At 38.6% G+C, this 23185-nt stretch overlaps 2 protein-coding genes across 2 annotated transcripts; both read left to right on the top strand.

Annotated features, from left to right (window-relative positions):
- The first annotated feature begins 747 nt into the window (after window positions 1-747).
- On the top strand, window positions 748-7274 carry LOC103704168 (protein IWS1 homolog 1-like). Its single transcript, XM_008787357.5, has 12 exons — window positions 748-1025; window positions 1136-1622; window positions 3128-3247; window positions 3582-3802; window positions 3949-4078; window positions 4254-4316; window positions 4402-4479; window positions 4669-4760; window positions 4878-4943; window positions 5075-5228; window positions 6219-6348; window positions 6930-7274. Exons 1-11 carry the CDS (start codon window positions 1006-1008, stop codon window positions 6315-6317), a joined length of 1530 nt encoding a protein of 509 aa, XP_008785579.1. The 5' UTR covers window positions 748-1005; the 3' UTR covers window positions 6318-6348; window positions 6930-7274.
- Window positions 7275-16514: 9240 nt separating this feature from the next.
- On the top strand, window positions 16515-22619 carry LOC103704169 (RHOMBOID-like protein 2). The gene is made up of 6 exons (XM_008787359.6): window positions 16515-17061; window positions 19442-19605; window positions 20493-20656; window positions 20756-21015; window positions 21719-21842; window positions 21945-22619. The coding sequence occupies exons 1-6, from the start codon at window positions 16781-16783 to the stop codon at window positions 22065-22067; spliced, it is 1116 nt and encodes a 371-aa protein (XP_008785581.2). The 5' UTR covers window positions 16515-16780; the 3' UTR covers window positions 22068-22619.
- The last annotated feature ends 566 nt before the right edge of the window (window positions 22620-23185 follow it).

The raw sequence follows: 23185 nt of genomic DNA, 5'->3' as shown, positions 1-23185 counted from the left end.
ACCGGCTATACCACATTTTCTCTTAAATTTGGATCCCATTTCCAAAACCATGAATGAAGCAAAGATGATTGACGTTGGTTTATAGAAAAATCTGAACAAAAATTCAGCTAAATTATTAAAAAATCCAATTGTTTCTTCAACTGAGAGGAAGAGTAGCAGGAATTGCATGCGTTCGGCGAGCTTTCCGCGGACTTTATATATATGGTAGGGTATATAGCTCGTTTCCCCTGTATATCGAAGGCCGAGGAAGTCCTCCTGCCAGGTCCTCTCAGTCCTCGAAGTCGGCGGGCATTTCTGCGGACTTTATATATATGGTAGGGTATATAGCTCGTTTCCCCTGTATATCCATCCAACGGCGAGGAAGTCCTCTCCGTCCTCCTCGAAGTCGGCGGGCCCTCTGCGTACTTTATATATAGTCGGGTATATAGCTCGTTTCCCCTGTATATCCATCCAACGGCGAGGAAGTCCTCTCCGTCCTCCTCGAAGTCGGCGGCCCCTCTGCGGACTTTATATATAGTCGGGTATATAGCTCGTTTCCCCTGTATATCCATCCAACGGCGAGGAAGTCCTCTCCGTCCTCCTCGAAGTCGGCGGGCCCTCTGCGTACTTTATATATAGTCGGGTATATAGCTCGTTTCCCCTGTATATCCATCCAACGGCGAGGAAGTCCTCTCCGTCCTCCTCGAAGTCGGCGGCCCCTCTGCGGACTTTATATATAGTCGGGTATATAGCTCGTTTCCCCTGTATATCCATCCAACGGCGAGGAAGTCCTCTCCGTCCTCCTCGAAGTCGGCGGGCCCTCTGCGGACTTTATATATAGTCGGGTATGCAGCTCATTTCCCTTGTGAATCCAGAAGGGCGAGGAAATAGCTCATCTCCGTCCTCCTCTTGCAGCGAGACCCGAATCTTGGAAGCACGTTCTTGATCGACACGATTCTATATCTCTCGATTTCTAGACGTTCTAGGGTTTCATCTCTGATCTAAGATCCCAATCTCCTCGCCGCCATGGGCTACGAGAACGATCCGTACTTTCCGATCGAAACCCTATCTCCTCTTATTCCCCTTTTGTCTTCGCTAGGGTTTGTTTCTCTCTTCTTCTCGTACTGATTTAGGGTTTTGATTTGATCCATACCAGTTATATGGATGAAAATGGAGAGCCCTTGATGGATCCCGACATGCCGTCCGACCGGGAGCCCTCGCTGGAGCCGATGGTTCCGATCGATGATGACGACGATGGCGACTGGCGCCGGGAGCGATCGCCGACGCCGGTGCTGGACTCCGCGGTGGAGGGCAAGGACGGCAAACCGCGGAAGAGGCTGGTGAAGAAGAGCGCCATGGAGAGCTCGCCGGATCGGGGATGGAGCCCTGCGGCGGCAGGTTTGGAGGACTGGGAGGAGGAGACGTTGGAGAAGAAGAGGAAGAAACCCCTGTCCTTGAAGGAGGGGAAGGGTGGCAGCGGTGGGAAGGAGAAGAAGAGGAAATCCTCTTCTTCCGAGGTCGAGCAGTCGGCAGGGAAGGGGTTCAAGTCGGGATCGAAGGGTTACCAGGGCGGGTCGAACGATCAAGCTGGTGATCCAGAGATGAAGGAGTTGTGGGACACCATAGCAGGGGCCGATTCCGAGGTCTGGATAATTGTCTTTCTCCAATGAAATTTGTGTTCTTATTTTCTCTATTCTTTATTAATTCTTTGGCTAGCAACTGCGGGGAAATGTAGTAGTTTCCTGATTCTCTGCCGGGGATTAAGTTGATTACTGAAATTTTTCCAAATTTTTAGGCATCTCTACGTTTATCTAGTTACTGTTTTTTTGTTAGTTATATTTTTTTTGTTTTATGTGTGGAAGTACATTTTTTTCCTTATAAAATACCTCTGAAGACTGTCGTAAGTTATGTTCTTATGCACTTTGCTTAAGGTTTGACATTGATGCATTCATGCACTGTCTAGCAGGAATGAGGGTAAAAACCATCAATAGATGCTCTTTGATTTGTTGAAAACAGTTTACTGATAAATCTATTAATCATTAAAAGTAGGATCTTCAGGTGATAATCCATTGAATAAGCAGATAGATTTTGAGCTCCTGTTATTTCTGGATCTCTCGTTTGAGATGAGAGCAGTAAAGCTTGCATTAGAACACCTAATCAAGGCATTACATTCATAAATTGGCCAGGGAACTTTTAATGAATTTGCTGTAAAATAGTCCTACAAATGCACTTCAAGATCAGGATGAGTCCTTGAGAACCAATATTGTCACTTTCATCCATCTTCAAGGTTGCCTCTTTATTTTTGTCCTTTTCAAACTTATGAATCCCAAGCCACCCACTAACTTTGCAATTATTTTTTTCTTCAGACCCTATGAGCAAAATCATTTATTGAAAATTTGTTTAATGTGAGATGGAGCAAGGTTTGGAACAATCTCGGCGGGCTTGCCAATCCGTCGAGATTAGTCAACTTTCCTTTTATGTTCGACCAGGAAGGCTACTCCTCATCCAATTGTGCTTGAATCTCTTTTTGGTCCAACCATCCAAATTCCTTTGGAAAAAAGGATCTTATTGTCATCATCATCATAGAAGTGCTCATCTTTCTCTAATATATTCAGCATCTGAGTCAGTTAGAATATCCAGGCCTTACAATTCCAGCTTTGCAATTGTTCTTGTTTACATCTTAAGTTCTCCTTTTCGAGCTAATTTTGCCCATCAAGTTCTTCGCGGCATTTTAGATCATCCCTATACCTTGGTACTTCTTTAGCTTGGATGTTCCATAGCAACAAGAAAAGAAAGGAGAGAAGGGTAACTGAGAAGAGACACTTTTAAAAGAGGAGAAAATGGGATCTTTATATTTCAACAGTTTGATATTTGAACCATGAGAATGTATTCTTTATCAATTATTCATATGCATGATTCCAAAACAACTAAATTTGGGTAAATTAAATTTGTTTTTATATCTTGGAGTAAGTATGTTTCTAATTATTTTAATGTTTGTGGATATTAGGACTCCTTGTTTTTTTTTTATCTTGTATGAAGCTGTATGAAACTGTTCTATGGCATTAGTAGTAATTAGTAATATTTACCATCACATTAGGAATGGAATGCTGTCATATGCTTTATTTGTGGTTTTCCCTTGATGAATTAGGATGACCAAGAGGGAATGAGAACAGTGGATGACGATAACTTTATTGATGATAGTGGTGTTGATCCTGCTGATCGCTTTGGCAGCGATAATGAGGCTGGTTCAGCTGGTGATGCTCCTCAGGTTGGTGTTTTATTTTGTTCAGTGCTTAGACCTCTGATTTTATTATTTCATGTCAACGGTTTTCTTGTTTACTCAGCTTGTTTGAGTCACATCACTTTATGTATAACATATCTATATTACAATGTTATTTGTCTTATTAAAAGTTCAGTGATGTTTAGATATTGAGTTAACATTGTTTCATATGTGAACTGTGCTGTATAATTTGGATCTCAATCTAATTAGATTGGTGCAAGTGTAAGTTGGATTTATCTTCAGTCATGCAGTTGTTAAGATATAGACCCCATAATCTTTCTCTATCTTTTTAGTAAAGAAATTAATAGTTTGGTTATTGCAGGCTGAACAGGGTGAAGACGATGACGAAATTAGTAGACTCTTCAAGGGGGGTAAGAAAAAGAAGAAAAATGAAAAATCACCTGCCGAACTTGCTATGATAGTTGAACATCTTATGGCTGAGCTAGAAGTTACGGCTGAAGAAGATGCTGAGCTAAACAGGCAAAATAAACCGGCTGTCAACAAACTGAAGAAGTTGCCACTGCTTGTAGATGTCCTTTCTAAGTATGATGATTTCCTAGTCAAGAATTAGATTCTTTTAGCCATCAAAAAGCTTGTTTTGCTAAATGAAAATTGAATTAGTGCTACAATTTTTTGCTTCTGCTGATGTCTTCATGATCTGTTCATTTCTTCTTTCTTTTTTTTCCCAGGAAGAAGCTTCAGCAAGAATTCTTAGATCATGGAGTGTTAACTCTTCTGAAAAATTGGCTTGAACCTCTTCCTGATGGAAGTTTGCCCAATATGAATATCCGAACTGCTGTACTTAAAATACTTGCTGATGTAAGTGGAAAGGTTTTTTTCCTGACATGCTATTTCTATTATATCGGTGGTAGAAAGTGCTTTGAGCATGCTTCGGTTGGTTGCAAAGTGCAATATTTCTATGATAGCTCTGGTTGATGAGATTTTGTTAAAATTAACATGCTTATGGTCGTAATGTGCTTTTATTGTAATGCAGTTTCCCATTGATTTAGAGCAATATGATAGGAGAGAACAACTAAAGAAGAGTGGTCTTGGAAAGGTTCCATAAACTAGAACAAAATTCTAGCAGCATTACTTTAAATTTTAATAGGAGTAAAAGGTGACTTTATGCCTCTCTTGTGCAGGTGATTATGTTTTTGTCAAAGTCTGATGAGGAAACCACATCAAACAGAAAACTTGCTAAGGAATTGGTTGATAAATGGGTAATGAATTATTTAAAGACACAAAGTGGATCTAATTTTAACTGCAGGATCTGTTATTTCATATCATAGTCCCACTTTATTCTTTGTCCTTCTCTTTAGTTCCTACTTTCCAGAACTGTGGAATGCAATTTAATCAAGTATTTATTTGATGAGCTTGTTAAAATTTTCTTTTAAAACAATAATGTGCAGAGTCGACCCATATTTAATAAGAGCACTAGATTTGAGGATATGAGGAGTTTTGATGATGAGAGAATTCCTTACAGAAGGCCATCTTCTCAGAAGTAATTGTTGCTTTTTCCCTTATGTGAATTTTTAAAAATTATTGTATTTTATTTTGCAGCCTAATCTTTTTTTTTTGGGGGATAACTTTGTTGCTGCTTATGGATCCTAACTTAAAGGCCAGTGAATAAAGCCACAGGGTTGGAATCTCGGGATGATGATCTTGATTTGGCTGAATATTCACAGTAAGATGTTCCATCGACTTATATATCCCCCACCGCCCCCCCTTTTTTGTTCGTTTGGGTTCATATGATGTGTAATTCTGTATGGCATGCTTTCATCTGAACTCAACAACAACTATCTGATCTGGGTGCAGAGGACGAAAATCTGGGCAGGCTGCTTCTAGGCAACATGCTTCTAGGCCAGAAGCGATGCCTTTGGATTTTGTTGTGCGTCCCCAATCTAAAGTAGATCCAGAAGAAGTCAGAGCACGAGCGAAACAATCTGCACAAAATCAGCAACGGCTGAAGGTCCATACTACTGCTATTGGCATTTTGTTTTTATTAGTCTTCAACATTCTCGACAAGATATCAAAGTTCTAACTAAAAGAATCTGAACACGGTATTTTGTAATCTATTAAACTTCATAATTTTTCAGTATAATGAAATAAACATCCAGTGTGAAGATTCTTCTCTATTTGAGTAATCCACGGCTTAGAGACTGGCAGCATAAAATATTTTTTCTACCTATCATTAAGAAGAATAAATCAAGAAGAGTTTCGATGGTGTGTGCATTTTTGGGCGAGATCTAGACAATCAAGTCTCGGATTCTATAAGCTGAAAAGTAGTGCTATTAAAATTGGGTCTGTTCTGTTAGCTTATCCTGTGTTTTTTTTTTTAAAAAAAAAACTGTCATCCTAGAGGTGTTAATATGCACTTTCTCTGGTTCTCTTATGAGTTTATGCTTGTTAATTTCATAATTATGGTGTACAGTTGGCATGGTGTTAAAATTGACGTTTCATTCTTGAGCAGGATTTGTGTTAGTCTTCCGACCATCCAAATGATCTCAATTCTTGAGTGACGGCTTCTACGGAGTTTCCATCCACGACCAATTAATAACAACATCCATTACAAATATTGCAACCATGACCTGCGTAGTTATTGGGTGTGATTATGTTGATTATTAAATCATTTAGTCCACATAGGGAGCCTTTCATTAGTCCACATAATGAAATCATTTCATTATTTCATGAATCAAGGCCACTTGCCCAACCTCTTTATGTTATGAATGGGACATTCATATTTGAAACTTTCATGCATTAGGATCCACATTAATCTCTTTAACAAAAACTATCTGCAAGCTGCATATATATGTTGTTGATTTTTTCTTAGAGAGTTAACCAATATTAGCAAACAGAATGTCAATGTTTGAGTTTGAAAATGTTCACTGGAAGTGCTATTCTTTCCAGAACTTGGTTTCAGAGCAATTTCTCATACAGACATGGTTGACTGGTGATGCAGATGAATAAGAAGTTGCAGCAGCTAAAAGCACCAAAAAGGAAGCAGCTTCAGGCATCAAAAGTCTGCGTTGAGGGCCGTGGCATGGTCAAGTACATGTGATCAGCAACTCCTGGTTAATTATGGGCAACAAGTAAGTTATTGTGATTTATACTGCCACCACCACAATATTTGCTTTATCATATTGGAAATATTTAGGCTGCCATGCTTACAATCTTAGCCTGCTCCATCTCCTGCGACACACACTGCTTCCTGCTATTTTTTTTTCTGGCCTATAAATTACTTGTCTCAGCTTGATATCATCACTTATTGGAGTGCACATGGTGTGGTTGTAAGGTCTGGCCAAATTAGGCAGGGCAGTATATTATTTCACTTATCGTATCTAGTGTCCTGTGGTATGAGTTTTTCTTAGCCATGTATGGTCAAACCATGCATATTAAGCCACTTGTAACAAGTTTTAAATGCATTGGAGAGTGGAGGAAGCATTCTCTCTTTGACTAGATACTCTCTTGCTATTGTATGAAGCAAAAATCATTTTTACCGATAGAGGGTTTTTTTAAGTATGAAGTTGTGCGGTGGACATGATTATAGAGGGTTTTTTTAAGTATGAAGTTGTGCGGTGGACATGATTATATATGTACAACGCATGACAAAGTGTGGCACTGAGAAGAATTGATAAGCAACGTGATTAACTCAGGTTATGTGTTATTTCAGGATTTTGCGGCCCATCCAGATTCGAGTTTAATCATCAGGTTCTCTTGGAAGGTGATTGGTTGTGTGGGTGCATCCTTCTTTTTCCTTTCCTGTAACGGTGGATTCTTTGCGAGACAGCGGAAGGCGCGGCGGCACTCTGTGGTTATACTGTTTCAAGAGCGAATGTATGGTGATCATGTTCCATGGTCTACTCCAGACAATTCCTTTCTAATACGGATCATGATGATTCAAATATAATGCGGCCCCTTTTATGTTTGCTTTATTGTATTGGGGGTGCCTGAAATAACAAGAAGCTTTGTTAAGATGCAGAGATATTCTTATTTGCACTTTCTTTGTGACACAAAATAGTCCCACAATTGTTGTCTGCCCCTTTTATCCTTGCTGACCTTACTTCTTGGCTTGGGAGCTTGAAGTTCAGGTTTCTTTTCGGTAGGGTCAAGTATGGAAGTTTGACCCAACCTGAGACCGGTCAAACTTATTTCCTATAGTTATGTAAAGAAGCAAAAAAGTGAGTGAGGTATTATATCTCCATTAGCTGTCTGTCCATCATGGTCCATACATTTTGCAAGTTTTTAAATTTCCTAAGATGTGAAACTGTACAATGTGCGACAGAAGGATAAATGTTGTTATAGGTATCATGAGAGGCTTGTTTCAAATGCATTTTGGAAAACGAATTTATGGCTCCCAGTTGGCTTGTCGTGGGGACATATACTCTGGGTCAGCTATTCTTTTTCTGTCATTTTGAGCCACCGAATTTTGATTTCGTTGATGTTGTCGCCTGCCCTCCAAGCAAGAGATATGGGTTTGATTCTGAATGGCATCGACCTTCCTCTTTGATCCTTCATTAATTCCCTTGGTTCCGCCAGCTAGGTGCGGTGGGATGGGTACGGTGGAATAAATATTATATGGGACGGGCACTAGAAAGTATTTCTAAGATGGAATTTTTGTTTTGCCATAGAAGGATAACGGATTTCGTTAATTTCGTAACTTTAGAAAAAATTAAACAGACTCTTGCTACTAATGAAGTTTTATTTTTAAAAAATAAATACGAGATGATTAATTGATTGGTTGGTTTGTGTGTATGATCTGGTTTTATAGTACTGATAAAAATATCTTCTAAAAATTGTGTATCAATTTATCTATAAATGTATATTAGATCATTGTTAGATGTGTATCATATAAGCTTACAGTATGTATCAAAAAATTGACGAGTATGTATCACCAATCATATAGTGTGTATTGGCGAATATTTTTTTTTGAAAAGTATGTACTAATTTGTTTGGAAGTGTGTATTGAATTGCTACATGACTAATTTGTTAAGTGTGTATCATCTGATCGTGTACTGTGTACTGGTGAACACTGTTGTAGAAATTGTATATTAATTTACCTAATTGTATGTATTGACTTGCTAAATAACTAATTTGCTTTGTATATATTATTTGATCATATATTATATATTATATATTATATATTTTTTATTTTTTGTTAAATTACAGGACGGACGATTCTATTAGTAGGAAAAATCTACGTTTTTTGATTTTTTTTTTAGATGCGCACTAAAATAAACAAATACGGTAAAATGGTAAGCTCACGCTATATTCTTTTTCTTCTTGTACCCACTCTATATGATATTTGGTCGGTATCGGGTTGTTGGTGGGGATTAGTCAAACAAAAAAATCTTTTTTAAAGAAAAATTAAAATAAAAAAAGCTACGTTGACGTTTTGGTTGAGCAACCAAGGCAGTTGGTTTCAATACCTATTTATGATCTGGCGGCCAGAATTTAAATGGTGAGTGTGAAATTGGGATATTTTTTACAATTATTAAAATATGGAGTTCGTGTTAGAAAATATAAAATATATAAATAAATCTAGCTTAAGCTTTTAAGATAAGTGATGATTTCAACATGGTATCAAAGCAGAGTTCCTGAATTTGAACCCGATCTCTGTATTCTTTATTAATCCATTATTAAAAAATTTCACATGTTGGACTTGCCCATTAAGAAAAGTCCGGCCTATATATGAGAGAAAGTATTAGAAAATATAAAATATATAAATAAATCTACCTCATCCTATTTAACAGCTCCTGAGGTGCATGGAACTCCACATTTTGATGGTGTTGGCACAATCATCAATAATTTCATCTGTCTATCTATGAGATAGATGAGATTAAGGCTGCAAATGGGTCGGGTTGACCCGAGATCCGACCCGACCCCAAATTTTAGGATCCGTGGGTCCGGGTCGGGTTCTAAAATTGGACCCGAATCATTTTTTGGGTCTGATTTGGGTTTACGGAACGGATCCGACCCAACCCGAATGGATCCGAAGAGAGAAAGAGAGAGGGGAAAAAGCAAAAGAGAGTTTTTTTTTCTTATTTTTGTGTGGGTCGTGGCACTATTGGTCCGTCAGGATTCTCCCTCGGTCTATTACACTGTTGATACCTCTGGGTCGTGTCTCGGTAGCTGGCTTTTCTTTTTTTTTTTTTCTTCGGTTTTTTGGTTTCTGTTTTTTTTAACTTTTACAGGGAGGAAGTGAGGGAACACCGAACTGAATATGGGTCATGTGCCAGTTTTCTGCAATGGAATTGGATTTTGGAAGAAGGTCTGGGATTTTTTTTTTGTCCTCGTGAGAGGGAGCTGGGAGACACCAAGCTCCATCCAATCAGTCACATGGACAAAAAATAGTGTGATATGAAATTTGGCTTGTAGACCGACTTAGTTAGTAAGTCGGGGTCATCTGTTCTGACTGGAGATCAATTTCAAGTCTTTCCAGTCATAGGTCACCCAGCACTAGGGGTGGCAAAATATGACCCGACCCGCCAATCCGACCCGTGTTCGACCCATCATAAACAGATTTGGGTTTGGCCTAAACAGGTTCGGATCGTAAACAGGTCGACCCGTTTAACCTATTTATTAATTGGGTCGGATACGGATTTTAGATGTGTGACCCGTTTAAACCGTTTAACCCGTTTAACTGTTGGCATGTTAAACAGGTTAAATAGGTTAAACAGGTCTAAACAGATTAAACGGGTCTAAACAGATCTAAACAGGTCGGGTTGAGCAGGTTAAACAGGTTGGGTTGGGTAGGTTAAATAGGTCTAACCAGTTAAACGGATCAGGTTGGGCAAACAGGTTAAACATGTCGGGTCAAGTTGGATAAACAGGTTACCTGTTTATTAAACAGGTTAAACGGGTCGGGTCGTGTTACCTGTTTAATAAACAGGTCAGGTTCAGGTTGTAATTTCTGACCTGTTTAATAAACAGGTCGGGTTCAGGTTTATGATTTTCTGACCCGACCTGCATGTGATCCGACCCGTTTATGATCCGACCCGATCCGATTGCTACCCCTACCCAGCACCTCATAATTATGATATGACCAAATTAGATTTGCCCAAATTCTTTCCCAAAAATACAAAAAAATTGGACCCGACTCGGATCCGGATCCGACCCGGACCCAACTCGGACCCGACCCGATCCGACCCAATCTTTAACCAGGTCGGATCTGGGTCCAAAATTAGGACCCAAACAAAAAATCGGATCGGATTGGGATCACCCAGGACCCGACCCGACCCGATCCATTTGCACCCTAGATGAGATGGAGGCCATTGGAGACTGTGCTGCACTTCATGCGCAAAACACCCACTCAGAGAGTCCAAACTCCTCGCTTACCCACCAAGGTACACACTTTCAACTACTTCTCTTGAAAAGTTGGAGCCGAACTTTCCCTCATCTTCTCCACCCTTTCATCACGCCCTCCACGGTTACATCAAATGCATCCTTCGCCTCCTCCTACTTTGTCCTCAGATCCGCGTAAATCAACCTCAGCATCATCCTTATAACCCTCGCTGAATCTCTTCAGCACCTTCTCTATCCTCACCTTCCCATCCATCACCTCGTTCTCGGAGTACCTTGTGTAGTTCCTCGGTCAGTGCCATGGGTACTACGCATATGCTGTTCCTGGGTGGAAGAACACCGGCACACATCAAGCCACCATCGAGTCAAAGGCCGAACTTCTTATGTTCGAGTCCCTCTAGTGGTGTAAACAGAATAATGAGCTTTAAAACATCCTTGTGTCACTGCCCACCGAGTGCCGCTTGCTCTCCGTGAAGTCATACTCGGTTCTTAGATTGCTGCAGATGGTATTAGAGTATATTTAGCTCATGATCTTTTTGAGGTTAACCATGGGTCAGTCACGATGTTTGTAATTGGATATGTCTGCATCGTGACCTATAGCGAGAACGTTAGGATTCAAATGGAGAAAATATGCAAGGATCCGTGCAGCCCATTGTTTATAGTTCTATATCGGTTATGCACTATGTAGATCTTAAGTATCTATACAAAATTAAAAAACACAAATAATATTTTCTGCCCAGCCTTTTGGGATGAGGTTCTTAGTTGTTCCACCAACGAGAGATCTGGCATTGATCAATTATATGATCTTGGTCCTGGACCGAAGTGGTTTGGTTCGAGCATAGTGCACCAGCGAAGCAAAGCAACCATGGCCTTTTCAGCTTCCTCATCCTGTCTTGCCATGCCACCTCCTTGCTATCCTTCCAAGGATGGAAACAGAATGAAAATGGTATTCCAAAGTCGTTGCTATGGAGTGGGCTGGACTCTATCACCCCTTCTTAGCCCCGGGAAGCGATAAAAACTTGCTACCTCGATTGTGCTCCTAGTCAACTATAGCATTATATATTAGGATTTTGTACACGAATACTTTTCTAAAAATTCAGATTCGCATTAATACTTTTTTAAAATTTATATTTATTTCTGTACCCTCATAAAATACTGTTTTTGTACAAATGCTTCTAACATAACGGTTCTTTTAACACCATTAATAAAAACTATATTTATTTTAATACAAAATAAAATAACATTTTGAAATTACTTTTCTGTCTTCCATCACGATTGTCTTATAAATGTTTCGTTTTGCACGTCTACCCATTAAGAATATTTTAGTCAATTTAATTTATAATCATTAATTTTTTAACGACGTTAGATGATGTGGATATATATGCAAAAATAAGAATAAAATAAAAAAAGGTTAGAATAATACGAGAGTATACATATAAATATCAATTTTGGAAGGATATTTATGTAAAATTCAATATTTATGAAGGCATTCATGCAAAAAAACTCCATATATTATCATCCAAGGTGAGCCTTTATACATGGCAATACTTTTTTATAATATAAATATTGCTATAATTTATTTATAACATGACACTGAGGCAGGAAAATTACAATGGCCGTTGGAACTGTTGTATCACCGTTCTTTTTAAAGCACTTGGCCCATCCATTCCCAAGTTTGGAGTCAAGCTTGCTCTACCTTCTTTATAATTTACTTGTGCTCAAAGTCATTCGTGCCTTGTAACAGAAGGGAGAGAAGGAATGGCATCCGATGGGGAGATTACCGGCGATCCCGACCTCGAGTTATTCCGAAGTCCCTGACCTCGGGTTTGTTCGAGCTAAATGACCTCAGTATTGGATGAGGTGACATTCTGGTTGGGCCACCACAAGATAGCGCCGAAGATTATTAAAGAAGCCGCAGTTATGGTCTCGATCAGGCCAGCTCGGCCCTAAATGCACGATCGGCAAAATTATCACCTCATGCACATCACAAGAAGTCGTAATCACATAGTTATTGCATCTTTCGATGATTAAGTTCACAGACTCCCATCCCATCCAATATATAGGAATGATTAGGGGATTCTCAGGTAAGCACTTTCGGGTCTTCTATCACCTTTATTTTTTCTTTTCCACCGTTGTTCTAAAATTCCGTTGATTTCAGCTTTGAAGGATCTCTTGCCGAAACTTTTTAGCAAGTGAAGTTCATTTCAGGTCGGGCTCGCCTTCTAGGGAGGTGTCGATAGTCTTTCAACATCCTAAAGTATTTTCTCGGTACTGGCCAACCTCAGCCAACCTCGCCGATCTCAATTAAATTTGAATTCTAGCTGCAGCAGCATCTACAAAGGATTGAATTAGTTTTCACTAGAAGCAAAAGACAGTCTTGGAGGTTTTCAGTTGCTCTTTTGGCCCATCTGGACCTTGCATGCATGCATTCGAAACTTTCTAATCCTTTTTCAAGGCTCACAGTATATATCTGGCAACCTCTTTGGCCTCTGAGCGGACATCCATAATTCAACTTCTTTAAAAGTACTCGGATGGATCCAAGGAGAAAATTAAAGACAAATTTCAAGATCTCGTGAGCAATTTTTCGGTCACTAACCGTACCTTCTGCAGGTCGTCTGCAAGCCTATAACAACACGAAAAAAAAACCTAAAAATTTTTGGCAACCAGAAATTTTATTTCAAAAGAAAAAGCAAGAGTTAGGTGATTGGTGAACTTAAAGCAACTATTTTTTCCCCCCAAAACTGTGATCATCATGTCCTTGTTTCTACGGTTGTTGGGCAGCTGAACAACCTTGCAGGCGAGCGCTGGGCAGAAAATAGAGCAACTGCAGGCAAAGAATATTGATGCGTGCATGGCCGATCGAGTTCTACTTCTACAAGTGAAGAACTTCACATCCCTTGGGCCAGACACAGTCTTCTTCCAACTGTATGCAGAAAACTTCTCTTATAATAATGCTCTGAATCTACCTGCACAAAAGCTCCCATTCAGCATTAGTCAATACCGAGCATCTCATATGTCTTAACCCCCCCAAAGTGCATGGCTATTAATAAGAGGAACATGTCTTATTAGAAAAGAAATATTTCACTATTTATCTATGCCTAGGTGTGCTAAAAAATCTGGCAAGGTCCCAGTCCTGCCAAACCCAAACTGTACTTGTTGAGGTAGCGGGTCTAACTTTTATTCCATACCCGATCCATCAAACGATCATGTCGGGTCTAGGCACCGATCCGGTATCCAATATTATCATCTCAAAGAGTTAATCAAATTAAACAATAAACTTATAAACATCCAATATATGCTCCAAAAAATAGATCATGAGCAACAAGTATCTCATGCATGGCTAACTATATAACAATGTATAATGTTGTAAAACTTGAAAAGATATACTCAAGTATAAAAATCTAAATATGTTCTAATGTATGCCATTACTTTTTAACTTTTCAATTTAAGAATATGTAAATAAAGCTAATGTTATATATACGTATGTCTTTATGAGAGTAAATATGCGGATGTGTACTATGTATGTATATACGTATATATTTATATATATGTTTATATATATGTATATATATTTTATATAATAAATTAGGTAATTTATGCATTGTATTTGATATAAAAAATTAAAACCCGGACCCAACTCAACAGTTTTTGACTTTAATTCCATACTCAGGCTATTTATTATTTGGTTAGGATCAGAACCAGGTTAGAATTAGGTCTAGGTCAAGTATTGAATTTCTAGGTTGGAGTTGCAACCCTAACTATATCATCATTAGAAGGGGTCATAGAATTTTTATTTTTCTATCTGCTATTTATGTATTAAATTTTGAAGTTTTATGTGCATATACATAACTTTAGTATATGCTAGTTAAACACAACAAATGAAATAGCAGATTCTTATTGCATAGTTTTAGGAGATTGAATGGTAGAAAAGGTGCTAAAGTAAAGCAATACTGCTTTCTTTTTTTTTTTTTCTTTTTTTTTTTTTTGCTAATACGGGTGGATCATACCTGTCGGGTACGGATACACTCAATAAAGTCAAAAAATAGGATACCTCGGAGTGCCAAAGGCAACTCCCCATCTCTAGTCCACAATGTGTCTCCGGAATGGCGAGCTACAAATGCAGCCACCTAATCCGCAACCCCATTGGCTTCACGGTAGATATGCTTGGCCTGAAAGGCCCCTCCATCCCTCGCCATAGCCCATATATCACGAAGCAGAGGGTGGTCACTACCATCACCCTTAGGACCCTCACGGATCCAACTGATAACGGTGGCAGAATCACCCTCTAGGGTGATAGACCTAGCCTGTAGCACGCACCGGGCATGTCGAAGGCCTGCCCAGGCAGCGCTCAGCTCCGCACTCGGAACCGAGGTATCAAATAAGTGACTGCCACCAGCGGCTACAACCCTAGCAAAAGGGTCCCGAATGACGAAACCCGCACCTCCCCTCGTGCCACCATTCAAGACTGACCCGTCAAAGTTGACCTTGAGGAAACTGCTTGTTTTGTAACAATAATTTTCTAAAACCTTGTCGTACCAAAAAGAAAGCGGCAAAGAATAACCATCATCCAACGACATCAGCTTTCTTAAAATTCATAAAATGGTGCTTAATTATGTCCCTAGACCCATTTTATAAAATATACGCCCTGATCAACACTCTTTGAGATTCGGTCAACACATACCCAATCAGGTTGTCATGAGAGGGCATCATGATCTTTACTTCTTTCTTATTTTAGCTATACATTCTTTGGAAGATAATATTGTCTGAATCAAGAGAATAATGGCTGAAGACACTTTCCCTTATCATGAGATTCCATTTTCATACAACTTATATATATATACACAGGCATAGCATTTTAATGAATAAAACGTGAGATTAACATATGAAATAAAACCTCTCATAAAATTTCTTTTTTTTTTTTGGCACGGCAGTGTTGAAGGCGTTGCTTAATACCATCGAGCCTTTCTCCTTTTATTTCACCATTTCTCGACTGCCACGTAGCGGTGGTATTCTGCATGCATGCATGCATATATACAGAAAATATTTATAAGAGATTCATGTTGCTATAAAACGAAAACTATATCCATTATTCTATGTATGACGGTGTCTACTTTTCCAACTGAATCAACGATCATGCCATGCGCTAACGGACCCGAAACTTTTATTTTAATTTTATATGCCGGCAATTTTGGCAAAGCGACAGCGTGACAGAATGCAACATTCCATTCCCATGCCCATTTTCCGGAGGCAGAACTCTGAAAAAAATCCCCCCGTGATCCAATCCGCAGATCACGGTCATCGGCGAGTCTCCCGACGGTTCCCCTTTGAGTGGGTCCCACGAGGTACATGGAATCCGAATCGGCATTACAAGAGTCCTTGCTCGGCAGCAGACCGTAGCGCGATGCACGGACGGTAATGATCCCCGGAATAGATCTTGCCTGTTTGAGCGCGAACCGGAGAGTATCCATCGTATGTATGTCTTCGCTTGCCTTGTTCCTAAAATCTGATTGGATATAAATAGGGTGTAAAGATATTCATACCTATATTTATTTTTTTGTATAAATATTGACACAAATTTTAGCGAAATGTAAAAATTTAATTATATATATTTTGAATAAATATAAATTCAAATTAGATCTAAAATTGTAAATATAAATATGGATAAATTAAATAATTAAATTTTTAATGGATATAGTCAAAGATATAATTTAGTGGATAGTAAATTTAATTAATAATATTTAATATGATTCATGAATATTATATAAAATTATAAATAGAATTTAGATATTTTAATATAATTTATATAGTTATCTATTTATATTTATATTCATTTTTTTATAAATATAAATATAGATATAAATATTAATAAAAAGCTCCGATTTTTATCGATTCATATAAAGACGAATCAAGACGGATTTTTTCTCTCTCTCTCTCTCTTGCATCTCCCGTCGCACTCGTTCCTTCCTCCTTAATTAATTCCATAATCCCTCCCCCTCCCTTCTCCATTTCGTCTTCTTTCGTCGTAAACCCTCACGTTATTTTACTATTTGTTAAAAACAAATTGTGGCGGAGGAGTAGAAGAGGTCTCCAAGGTCCGTTCTTTTTCTTGGCTTCCCCTGTTCTCCTCCAATGGTGAATATCTGATAGCGTCGATCAAAAATAGAAGGAAAGAAGGAGAAGAATTTGGGGAGGGGGAGGGAAACGTCGTCGGAGATCGAGATCATGGTGCCACAGGGGGAGGGGAACAGCACCATCCATCCACTGGAGGCGAATACGATCGCTCCGCCACCGCCGCGGGAGCAACCAGAGCTGCGGCCGTTCCGCCGTTGGGCGCCGTGGCTGGTGTCAGTGTTCGTCGTCGCGAACGTCGTCATGTTTCTCGTCACGATGTACGTCAACAATTGCCCGAAGAATTCGCCCAGGCCCTGCGTCGCTTCCTTCCTCGGGTGGTTCGCGTTCAATTCCCTCAGGGAGAATCCACTCTTCGGCCCTTCCTCATCTACGTGAGTTTTTTTTATTTTTATTTTTATTTTCTTTTCTTTCTTATTTTATGTGATCCCATTTTTATCGGGAATACCATTCTCTTTTGTTCCTAATTGGATATTGAGCTTTTCTTCATTTGAATTGCTAGTCTTGGTTGTTCATATTTTTGTACTCGCTAGTTATGCTTTTTAAAAATGTATCTGCAAATTTTTTTTTTTTTCTTGTTATTTGTTAATATTTGGTTGAAGAGAAGAAGGGGCTTGCGCAAGGAGGATTGCTATACGTGGTCAAATGGTATTGTTTCATTAGGGTGTTAGATTTTTTTTTTTGCCCATTTTATGTTTGGTTGTATTAAATTTTACAAAGAACAATAAATAGATTAGCAATTCTTCCTGATGTGCCCCAAAAGTTCGATTTTTGAGAATTTAAATTGATACATGCTTAAAATTCACATTGAAATTGGTATCTCTCAATCGACAATGTATTTAATGCTTAGGTGGCCATTGAATCCTAGTAGATTGGCATTCATGTTGTAGTTCTGCTCTTGCTCTTCCCCATATGTTATATCTAACACAGTCTTGGCTTTATATTGAATCTGTGGGGCCTATTTGAAACTAGTGGAAGTTGGCAGAACCTTAGTATTAAGGTACATTGTTGATTGATCAAATTCTGCAAAGTAGATTGCAGCTTATTTCTTCGCTTGCCTAACAGTTATGTATCTCAAGCTTGTGAATTGGCTTTTGGGATTTTTGCTGAGAGGCCTGTGATGTTATCTTCACCACTTAATCCCTGTTTCATGTCATCCATGATAACTTTCATTTCGGTGCCTTTTTTCTGGAGGAAAGAATAACTTTTTGAGATCACTTGACATAGTGTGTTCCACGATCAAACACAAACAAGAATATTTTTAATATCCTGCATAAAAGAAACCCTTAAATTCACATGGGAATTCTTCCTGGATCTACATGATGAAGGTAAGGAATGCCATAATTGCAGTATCCTCTAGCAAAATTTCATCAATTTTCCTTGGAATTGTTAGAATGTGTGCTTTAGCTTTTTTTCTTTTCTTTTTAATGAAGGCACAGGATCTCACTTCATGGAAGGTTTTTGACCAAATTGGCCTGTCCCTGCTGAGAAAACATGTCCTTGCAAGACTTGTGGGCCTGGATTTCTAAAGAAAATTTGCGGTGTCCTGCTTCACGATTCTACGAAATGGAAGGCAACTAGTAATTGGAATTAGACTACAGTCTAAATACCAATAGCATTTTGGAACGTCAATTCCTTGGAGGGCCACCATTATCCTCATAACACGTTCCATAATCAAATCAATGATGGCTCCTGCTGGCTAAGACTTGTCTTCAAAGAGCCACCTGTTAGTGTTCCTCTTTCTCTTTATTGTGACACAATGATATTAGGGATCATATTCAAGATTTCCTTCTATAAAGCTGCCAACTTAAAAATCTTCTTTAACAAAAGAAGTGAACAATATTAGCAGGAAATATACTAACAGCAATATTATCTGTAAGAATGAATACCCAAACATCCCATTACATGTATATCTTATAGGTTGTTCGGTCATAGAATCTCCCTTCTGCGTATCAGATATTTTGGCCAAGGGGTTAATACAGGTCACATTTGAAACCTTGTCACCCATGAGGATCTTTTTCTTTTCCTTTTTTTATTTTTAATTTTGTCTGCCTACTTCTACCAATGCAAAGCTCATCCCTTCCATGCAGAGATAAGGTTGCTTTCAAATTGCCCTCCTTGTCTTAGTATTCCATTGTGAAATAATTGTTGCTTCCAAATTGTCCACATTATCTTAGTATTCCATTGTGACATGATTGAATCATGCAAGGGTTTTGTCCCACTATAACTTACTTTTCTAGTATGAATTTTGCAACTCCATTTATTTCCTAAATATATTTGAATTTCTCCCATACTCTGTGAATTATGATGTTTGTAATGTGTTAATCAGTACCGCATGATCTGTTACTAGAACTGTTGGATGAGAAGATATGTGTTAACCAGTGTATATGGAGTATCTTTGCAAATTATGCTCCTCAATACTGTATAGGAATAGAGAAGGTTGATTGGTAACTACTTTCCTAGAGCACATGGAAATATTGGTTTTCATTATGGTATAGTTTTTCTTAAAATTTAAGTTTTAGATTATGTGCATTTTCCTTATTTGATGATTCTGGAACTCTGACATAGGTAGGCCTTTACATATGTTGACAATGTTTGAGCTTGTTTATGTTCAACTGCATTAGATATCTCCACTTTGTCTTTGATATGTACCTTACGAATTGTTTGAACTTGCAATGTTTTTTGCTCTTCTATACTGTGGTAGTCATGAGGGTCTGGAAATCCAAGTGACATTATATGCATCTAATTCATCAGGCTAGAGAAGATGGGTGCTCTAGTTGTGACTAAAGTGGTTAAAGAACACCAAGGATGGCGCTTGATCACTTGCATTTGGCTGCATGCCGGAGTCATCCATTTACTTGCCAACATGTTGTGCTTGCTTTTAATTGGAGTTCGACTTGAACAAGAATTTGGGTTTGGTATGTAACATAATAACTTTTAACTTCAGGCTATTTTCTGACTTCATGTTTTGTCTTAAGACCAAATGTGATGCTGGACACAATCAGAAGAATTGCTGTTACCACCTGATGTAATACCGTATTTTACATTTTTGCATGCATAAATCTACATCATCTGCTTCCTTAGCAGGTCCACTTTCAAACAGTGCTAATTGTGTGTTTTCTTTGCCCTGGTTTAATTTGTGACATACTGATATATGCAGGTGTCTTTTATAAATTTGGGAATTCATAGTGCCACCGCTCATTTGTGATAATTCACTCTCTTTGACCTGTCAATTGAGGTTTCCAGGAATTTTAGAAAGTATGATCTTTTGGCCACTGAATGTTACCGGTAAACCACATAGAAGTTTTGACCTATAGCAGGTAAAGGGTGTGCACTTTTCACAAAAGGGAAGTCGAATTATATATTCCTTACAAATTTCAAACCAAGCCGTCAGTAAGCATTTTTTTTTCACATGTCTTAGTTAGATTTGATGTTCCCTTGGGTGGAAAGCCAAAGTCAGGCTCAATGTTAGATCCAATCATATTTTAGTGTTATTGATTCTAGTCCTTGGCCCAGGTAAAGAAATTGGATTTGGTGTGTTAACTTCAGGACAAGGGTTGCCTATAAGAGATGAATTATGCGATGAGTACCTATTCATTCTTTTCTTATCTGATGCATTTCTATTGGGCTATATATTGCATATGGAGAGTATGGTCAAGTTCCATATACTGACTCAAATATATGTGATATAGTAATATTGCTTATAATTTTGTGTTGAGTTTTTTTTTCATAATAATAGTATTGTTATATGACATTCATGAATAAGTAATACTTCCTCAGAACCAAAATCCTTGATCTTCTACAGTGAGAATTGGCCCGCTATATGTTATGTCTGGGTTTGGTGGGAGCGTACTGTCTGCTCTCTTTATCCAATCAAGGATCTCAGTCGGCGCCTCTGGTGCACTTTTTGGGTTACTTGGAGGCATGCTTTCTGAGCTTATAACCAATTGGACAATCTACACAAATAAGGTAATCTTCGAGACATGACATCTAACTGGAAGTAATGCTGGTGTGACATTTTCAACTTTTATTTTAAAACTATCTAATGCCTTTAATTTTAATCTTCAGTTTACAGCATTGTTGACCCTCATATTCATCATTGCAATTAACTTAGCTGTGGGACTCCTCCCGTTCGTGGACAACTTTGCTCATATTGGAGGATTTATTTCAGGGTTCCTTCTTGGATTTGTGTTTCTTATTCGCCCTCAATTTGGGTGGATTAGCCAAAAGAATGTTCCTCCTGGATATCACACAGGATCACTCAAACGCAAGCACAAGATCTATCAGTATATACTGTGGATCATTGCTGCCATATTTCTAATTGTTGGGTAAGTTGCCAAATTATCATTTCCTATCTACTGGGTAGGCTTTGCATTTGCGCTACACATCTGTGTTTGTGCATGTGCATTATCAATAGTTAGATTATAGTCTCATGCATCCTCAGAGTTGTTTTATTTCACAATAACGGCCTGAGAAAATCTTTTTGATCATCAGATATGTCATCTAATTTTGAATGGTTGATTAGAAGTTAAACAACATTTAGAATATTAATTAGTATTTATAAAAATATCTCCGTTTGTATGCTCAGCTGCAAAATCCATTGAATAGGCGTAACAATTATAGTGAGGATATCACTAGAAGGGCAGCAACTTAAATATATGAAGTGGAGAAACAACTCTGGTTCTTGGGTGTGTTTATAAGAACTCCTGTTTTTTTAGTGAAGATAACATGGCTTCAATTTATGACAACCATCTATTGCATAAATCACAATTACAGGAAGAATATTACTTGAAGAGCAGCGAGAGATGTCTTGAGTTCTTGGGTGGGCTTTCATGCTTGAAGATCAGCAGAATAAATAATGACTGACAAATGGTTTATCATTCTTAAATTGAAATGTTTAAAGGACCAGTTTTTTTTTTTTGAATTTTAAATCTCAGTAGGATGCCATCATTCAGTTATATAAAGTTAAGCAGAATTGCATTTGGAGTTGTCTATTGTTGATGATGGGATACATTCCAAAACTTCCACCAGGTTCATTGTTGGCCTAATTATGCTGTTTCGAGGGGTCAATGCAAATGACCATTGCTCCTGGTGCCATTATCTAAGTTGTGTCCCTACTTCAAAATGGAGCTGCAAGTCATCAGCCATCTGCTTTGTAAGATGCTTGAATTTTTCTCGTTTTCTTGGTGATATTATGGATTAAAAATGTTCCCTTATATATTTCCTGAAACAATGCTTCTTGATTTATTCCTTGCAGTCAGCTCAAGATGAAAATGGTTTGAATTTGACATGCCAAAGTTATGGAAGAAACCTAACCTATTTCTTTCCTAGTTCAAGTGAAACTCGGATAAACGAACTGTGCGACCAGCTTTGCAGTTGACAAGTCCATTCTTTGTTTTTCGGGACCCTCATTTATTCTTTGTCTGTGAAGAGATGCTTATAAGCTTCTGTAGCCTGTCAGCATTTTGTAAAATAGCCAGAGAGGGTTCCTTGTAAAAGCCCCTATCCACATGGCTTGAAATAACAGATCATAGATAGCTCGATCTCTTATAGAAAATCCCTGGGAGAAAGACATGATGTGCAGATACAACATGGCTCGTCATCAAGTTAGAAGCAAAAGCCCAAAATCCTTGATATCGAAAGAATGGCCAACAGAAACAGAGATGGTCAATAGACACTAGACAGGTTGGTTCTCCTTTATCCTAGTGGTATACTTGTTCTGTCTGCTGAAAAACCTGCTGTAGATGTATTGATTGCTCAAGCTCTAGCTTTTGACATGTGGTTTTGCTTAGATTTTGAGCTGTGCCTGAAATCTTAAAATCAATCTGTACTCTTTTTTTCATTTCTGCATCAAGTGTTGAAACTAGCTTGTTTAACAAAGCGTGGATTGTGGTAGCATGGGAATGAGCATTGTATCCAGACTTGCATTCCATAGTTCTTTCATGTCAAATTAATGGGCTCTTACTAAAAAAAGGAGGAAAAAGATCACACTGGTGGGCAGTGACTGAATGCTCAATGTGGCTCTGTTGCTAACATGGATGCTGAAAGTTACACAGGTGATTGAATGTGACCTGCCACCACTCTGCGTGGGTATCCCCAACGGCGAGCAATCGGGCCGGGGATCATGATCCCCTGTTCTGACCCTCCTCTTCTTTGCTTTTGAAATTTTTTGGCTTGAAGTCGAAGGGCATTGCCGGCTTCAATCTGGAGTCTAATTGGACTGATTCTCACACTACCAATATGAGTTATGTGAATATTTTTGTTCATCAAACCGAGATAGATGACATACCAACATAGGATCAGTCTCTGACTTTAGCCTGTGTTGCCCAGCCGATTCAAATCCGATTGAGAGGTACATCGTCCGCAACATGCACGGCCAGGGGGTCCTATTCTGAACACTGATGCTTCAGTGATCATTTGGTCCTCACTAATGCTATCTTCTTGCTGCATCAAACCCAAAGCAAATATCTGATTAACTAACAGTTCAAGACTAACTAA

This window comes from Phoenix dactylifera, chromosome 8, assembly GCF_051530095.1.
Source record: "Phoenix dactylifera cultivar Ajwa chromosome 8, Ajwa_hap1_PhDact_Kaust_v1.1, whole genome shotgun sequence".
NCBI lineage: Eukaryota > Viridiplantae > Streptophyta > Magnoliopsida > Arecales > Arecaceae > Phoenix > Phoenix dactylifera.
This window is presented reverse-complemented; position numbering and strand designations above follow the sequence as displayed.

Excerpts from the sequence above, each read along its gene's own strand:
- LOC103704169 (XM_008787359.6), top strand. The coding sequence starts at position 16,781 with ATGGTGCCACAGGGGGAGGGGAACAGCACCATCCATCCACTGGAGGCG. Across the intron at positions 19,606-20,492 it reads TGAACAAGAATTTGGGTTTG|TGAGAATTGGCCCGCTATAT; the intron begins GTATGTAACATA and ends GATCTTCTACAG. Across the intron at positions 21,016-21,718 it reads GCCATATTTCTAATTGTTGG|GTTCATTGTTGGCCTAATTA; the intron begins GTAAGTTGCCAA and ends AACTTCCACCAG.
- LOC103704168 (XM_008787357.5), top strand. The coding sequence starts at position 1,006 with ATGGGCTACGAGAACGATCC. Across the intron at positions 3,248-3,581 it reads CAGCTGGTGATGCTCCTCAG|GCTGAACAGGGTGAAGACGA; the intron begins GTTGGTGTTTTA and ends TGGTTATTGCAG. Across the intron at positions 4,761-4,877 it reads AGAAGGCCATCTTCTCAGAA|GCCAGTGAATAAAGCCACAG; the intron begins GTAATTGTTGCT and ends CCTAACTTAAAG.